Consider the following 6000-nt stretch of genomic DNA (forward strand, 5'->3'; position numbering starts at 1 on the left):
TCACAAAAACCTTAAATTCTAAAAATTTGTGTATATATATATATATATAAATAGAAGGAATTTAAGATGTCTTTAGCTGGATAAAAAAAAAACAGTTAAAGAAAAAAATTAACAACCAACCAATAACATAATATAGATTAAATTTGAGATTTATTAAAAATATAAAAATTAAATTTGAGGATATATAAATATAAGAAAAAAGAAAAGCTTCACAAAATTGCTATTTGTAGAATGAGAAAAATGATAGGGTCATAAAAGACAATATTTTATACGAAAGAATATGATTTCTAATGTTTACACGTTCAATCTATGTACAAATTAAAAGAAAAAACGCGTAGAAATTCAAACGTAATAGTAACATTATTATATAGAAAACTAGTTTACTTAATATATCATGATGTATTCTTGTCATACTCTCTAAACCGTTGGATATATATATGTAACAAATGAAAAATTATAACGTTTACTATTTCTTCTCTACATACATAATCTAACAATACATAATAATATCAGGGTGATCACATCATATTCTACACTCTTCAAACAATACTCTAAGATCAATAATATCTCTTGAACGTTACGTATTCATATAAAACACTAAAATTAGGATTTTGAAAAGAAACGAGAGATATTAAAAGATATGATTTGGGCATGCACGAGATCAATTGAAATGAGAGGGGGATTTGATGGGGAACAAACCATTTGAATGGGTTGAAAGTGGTTTAATTTGATTGTACAATTTAAGAGTGTGGGAAAAATTTGGGGTCCATTAAACATATATATATCTATCTATATATATATAGATATAGATATATATGCTTTGCTTTGGGTTTCCTTCATATATTCTCATGTTTCCTTTTCTTCCTCTCCCCACTAATTACCATTTTTGCTTAAACCTCTCCTCGCGTGCCCAACAACAGTACTTCCACCACTCACTCTTCTCTTCCTCCTTTTTCATTCTTCAAATCCCCATTTTAACCCTCCCTTCGTTCTCCGGTCGTTTTGATCACCGACTTCTCGATTGTTAGACTTTGAATATATGATCTTATACTTTCATACCATGTTAAATTAATGATTAGTTTCAAAAACTTAAGTTTATGGATTATATGGAAAATTTTAATTATATCAACACTTTAACGATGATTGGCGAGTTTAATTAGATCATGTTTAGGACTTTTGTTATTTTTAAAATTACTTTAAAATATGATTTTAATTGTTCAAAACCAATTTGGATCATATAACATATAAAAGTGTAAAATTTAAATAGTAAACATTATTATTAAAAATGTATTTTGGAGTGATAATTTTAGACTTGATCATTAAATCAATCTCAAATATGAACTTAATATACGATATAGAAGTAGAATCCATTTAATTTTATTCATTTAAAAAAAAGTTCTTTCTTCTTTGCAAGATCACGTACACATATTGTCATATTGACAACAATATTTTATATTTAGTCTTTGAGTTTTGAATTTAGTTTAAATTAAGTCCCTAGATTTCAATATGTTGCAATTTTATCCTTAATGTTTGAATTTTGTCCGAATTTAGTCTCTAAGTAAATTTAGATATCATATTTCCAAATTTAGTCCATAAATTTTACCATTTTACAATTTTAACCTCAAACCTCAAACCCTCCAAAATCTTTTAAGAACTAAGATTTAACTAAACAGAGAGATGCTCCCATATTCAAATCCATTTGAAGAAAAAAAGGCACTGTTTTTTATTTTTTTATTTTTTTAAAAAAAGGTTCCATAAAACCCTCCAAAATCTGCCTTAAAACCACTTTTTTTCTTCTTCTCTCTCAACTGAAACAAAGAAAGAAAGTAAATATAAAACATATGCTTTCCCCATTTCACTTCCCTTCTTCTACTTCTTCTTCTTCTTCTTCTTCTTCATCCTCATAAAACCAAAAACTCTTCGCTTCTTTTTCCTCTTCTTCCTTACACTTCCTCTGTTTCCTCTGAATTCAAACTTCTTTCAAAATGATTACATTATCAGACTTCTACCATGTCATGACAGCCGTCGTGCCGCTCTACGTCGCTATGATACTAGCTTACGGTTCCGTCAAATGGTGGAACATCTTCACCCCTGATCAGTGCTCTGGTATCAATCGTTTCGTCGCTCTCTTCGCCGTTCCCCTTCTCTCCTTCCATTTTATCGCCTCCAACAATCCCTACACTATGAGCTTTCGCTTCATTGCTGCTGATACCCTCCAGAAAATCATCGTTCTCGTCGTGCTCGGCATCTGGACAAAGGTAATATTAAACTACCACTAAACTAAAAAGTTTTAATAACTTAAGAATTCATGTTCTTATGTTAAACTATCTTTGTACTGAATTATTTAATAAATAACTTGTGATATCATCAAATTAAACCATTTAAGCATATGGGTTATGGTAAATTTACGGTTTTTTTCAACAGGTGAGTCGGAGGGGTTGTTTGGAGTGGACAATTACTCTGTTTTCACTTTCGACTCTGCCTAACACTCTGGTTATGGGAATTCCTTTGCTCAAAGGAATGTATGGCGATTTTTCCGGCAGCTTAATGGTTCAAATTGTTGTTCTTCAATGCATAATTTGGTACACTTTAATGCTCTTCATGTTCGAATTCAGAGGAGCTAGGAACTTGATCTCGGAGCAATTTCCGGATACAGCAGCATCGATCGTCTCAATCCATGTCGAATCCGATGTTGTTTCGCTTGATGGTCGACAAGTACTGGAAACAGAGGCAGAGATAAAAGATGATGGCAAACTTCACGTAACCGTTAGACGATCAAACGCTTCTCGGTCAGATATTTTCTCGCGTCGGTCGCAGGGGCTGTCGTCGGGGACTCCCCGACCATCGAATCTCACCAACGCCGAGATTTATTCCCTGCAGTCATCAAGAAACCCGACGCCGAGAGGGTCTAGTTTTAACCATACTGATTTTTACTCCATGATCGGCGGCGGACCACTGCCAGGAGCAGCGTCGAGGGGGCCAACGCCACGACAGTCGAATTATGAGGAGGAGCATCACGGTGGAGGAGGAGGAAAGAGTGGAGCGAGATACTATTATCATGGGAATCCAGCGGCAGTGCCGCCGCATTACCCTACACCGAACATGGGAATGTTTTCGCCGACGGGATCGAGAAATGTGGTGTCGAGTAAGAAATCGATCACAAACGGGCAGGCGGGACAGTACAAGATGGATGAGAGTAACAATAACAACAACAAAGATCTTCATATGTTTGTTTGGAGTTCAAGTGCTTCTCCTGTTTCTGATGTGTTTGGAAGCCATGATTATGGAGCTCCCCATGATCACAAAGATGTCAAACTGAATGTTTCTCCAGGAAAAGGTTTGTTCTTTTTTCAAACCCTTCTTCATTTGTTGAGTGAGATAAAGTCGTGTAACAATGAAGAATTGATATACGCTTTTATAGGCTTTTACGATGTTAAAGTTTTGAGTTAAGTGATTTAACGGGTCGAATTTTGCAGTGGAGAGCGGAGCAAGACAGAACCACAGAGAAGATGTAGAGCGGGAAGAGTTCAGCTTTGGCAATAGAGGGATGAACAGCAGCAGCAACAACTGCCAAGAAATAGAAGGAGAAAAAGGAGGAAAAACAAAGACAATGCCACCAGCAAGTGTAATGACAAGGCTTATTTTGATCATGGTTTGGAGAAAACTCATAAGAAACCCCAATACTTATTCAAGCTTGGTTGGCCTCACTTGGTCCCTTGTTTCATTTAGGTACTTTTCCACTCTAAAAACATCTAAACTTGTTAGGTGTATGAGAATTACTTAAATTTTTTTCTTTAATATTAGACAGATGCAACCTAAGATGCATTCAAGTATTTTCTTTTTTTCTATATCAAGCATTTTTTGATCAGTAGAGTTTAATTTCTTTATAGGTGGCATGTTGAAATGCCTGCTATTGTGGCACAATCCATCTCCATTCTCTCCGATGCCGGACTCGGCATGGCCATGTTTAGTCTCGGTACATGATGAAATAGAAGATTTTGTTTTCTTATAGGATATTACGTCGTACTGGACAAAGATACAAACTTGGTTTTGAATGTTGGTTTGACAGGTTTGTTCATGGCTTTGCAACCAAGGATTATAGCATGTGGAAATTCCATAGCAGCTTTTGCCATGGCTATTAGATTCCTTACTGGCCCTGCTGTCATGGCAGCTGCTTCAATTGCTGTTGGCCTCAGGGGTGTACTCTTACATGTTGCCATAGTTCAGGTCCTCTTTTCTCTTTTTTACAATTATCGAATCATTCTTCTTCCTTTCATGTAAGCTTACCTTTTGTAACAGGCAGCTCTTCCTCAAGGGATCGTACCGTTTGTGTTTGCAAAAGAGTACAACGTGCACCCAGATATTTTGAGCACTGCGTAAGTTAACTACATGAACAATTTGTTTGTTATAATATTGCATTGCATGTTTTAGGGTGAGATCTTTCGAACTTATAACCTTTTACAACAAACGATAAATTATTCAATAAGACTGTCATAATGTAATTAACGTTCAATGGTTGACGGGTTGTTATGGTGATTTTTTTTTTTTTTTGCAGAGTGATATTTGGGATGCTGATTGCACTGCCAATAACATTGGTTTACTACATTTTGTTGGGATTGTGAAAAGTTTATTTGCTTAGGCATTATCAAAGATTGAAGAATTCATTTACAAAAGCATATGGAGAAAAAAAGGGAAGAACCAGAGAGCATTGAACAAGAACCGATAACAACATTATTATTTCTTATTAACCCAAAAAAGAAAAGAGAATGGGAAAAGATTAAGAAGAGAAGGTTTGATTTCTTTTTTTCCCACATGACATTTGTAAAATCATGTATCCAAATTGTTTTAAATGAATGTTTCTTTTCTTTTGTTTCTTTCTTTCACTACAAGAAATTTGGCCTTTAATGTCGGTTTAAAACCGACATTAAAGGCCTTTAATGTCGCTTGGCGACCGACATCTTTGCGAGCGTTATTAAAGGGCTTTAATGTCGGTTGGGCTTCAATGTCGGTTTATAACCGACATTAAAGACATCTTTAATGTCGGTTATAAACCGACATTAAAGCCCTTCAATGTCGGTTATAAACCGACATCTTTGAAGGTGTTATTGAAGGCCTTTAATGTCGGTTCATCTTTAATGTCGGTGGATAACCGACATTAAATATGCCTTTAATGTCACTTATGATACATCTTTAATGTCGTTTTTCCACCGACCTTAAAGATGTCTTTAATTTTTTTTTAACCGACATTAAAGCTGTCTTTAATGTCGTTTTTTCAAATTTATTTTTATTAAATCCTTGCATTATTGTCCATTTTGTATGACACCAAATAGTTAAAAACGAAATCTTTTACTTGTACATATACAAAATGAAATCTTAATAATGTGACATTTATATACAACTTGGATCCAAACACAGAAATTATGAAGCTTAATTATTACACTGATCATCATTTGGAAAAAAAGAAAGAAAGAAAAGTAGAACGCTTCACAAATGACCAACTTCAAGATCTTGTCACACAGATGAGGGTCTGGCTAATTGTACTCACTTGCAACCATTTCTTCTATTGCAGTCATTTGTTTAGTGATAACTCCCTGTAAAAGACATGAAGATGGATGGTTGAATTGATAAGTAACAATGTTATGACCTAGTTGCTAGTAGAAATATCAAAATATCAAAATATCAGAACAAACAATCTCTCTTCTCATTAACATCTCGTCGATGTGGACCTGCCATTTCTCAAAACAACCCCATATAAATGGTCACAACAAAGCAAGGAATCTTTTCATGAACATGTAAAGCATAAAAGAAAACATATTGTTACGATAATAATAGGATTATTCTTTCCGCAAACAGATGATCCCAACAAGAAGAAAAATATCCAATAACTCGGAAGAAAAATAAAAAACAACAATATCAAGCTAGGACCGATTGCAAGAAAGGAATTTAATAACCAAAACTCCTCAGGACACATTCTGGAGGGTCTCCCAAGGAGCCTATGCT

At 34.5% G+C, this 6000-nt stretch overlaps 1 protein-coding gene across 1 annotated transcript; it reads left to right on the top strand.

Moving 5' to 3' along the window:
- Window positions 1-1798: 1798 nt before the first annotated feature.
- Window positions 1799-4874, top strand: LOC103494181 (probable auxin efflux carrier component 1c). Its single transcript, XM_017045873.2, has 7 exons — window positions 1799-2258; window positions 2425-3337; window positions 3477-3729; window positions 3891-3976; window positions 4070-4227; window positions 4300-4376; window positions 4556-4874. The coding sequence occupies exons 1-7, from the start codon at window positions 1986-1988 to the stop codon at window positions 4620-4622; spliced, it is 1827 nt and encodes a 608-aa protein (XP_016901362.2). The 5' UTR covers window positions 1799-1985; the 3' UTR covers window positions 4623-4874.
- The last annotated feature ends 1126 nt before the right edge of the window (window positions 4875-6000 follow it).

Source organism: Cucumis melo, chromosome 2, assembly GCF_025177605.1.
Source record: "Cucumis melo cultivar AY chromosome 2, USDA_Cmelo_AY_1.0, whole genome shotgun sequence".
In the NCBI taxonomy this organism is placed as follows: domain Eukaryota; kingdom Viridiplantae; phylum Streptophyta; class Magnoliopsida; order Cucurbitales; family Cucurbitaceae; genus Cucumis; species Cucumis melo.

What these genes read in the sequence shown, in the direction of transcription:
- LOC103494181 (XM_017045873.2), top strand. Translation starts at nt 1,986, where the DNA reads ATGATTACATTATCAGACTTCTACCATGTCATGACAGCCGTCGTGCCG. An exon ending in GAATGTTTCTCCAGGAAAAG is followed by an intron (nt 3,338 to 3,476) that starts GTTTGTTCTTTT and finishes CGAATTTTGCAG; the next exon opens with TGGAGAGCGGAGCAAGACAG. An exon ending in CATGGCCATGTTTAGTCTCG is followed by an intron (nt 3,977 to 4,069) that starts GTACATGATGAA and finishes TTGGTTTGACAG; the next exon opens with GTTTGTTCATGGCTTTGCAA.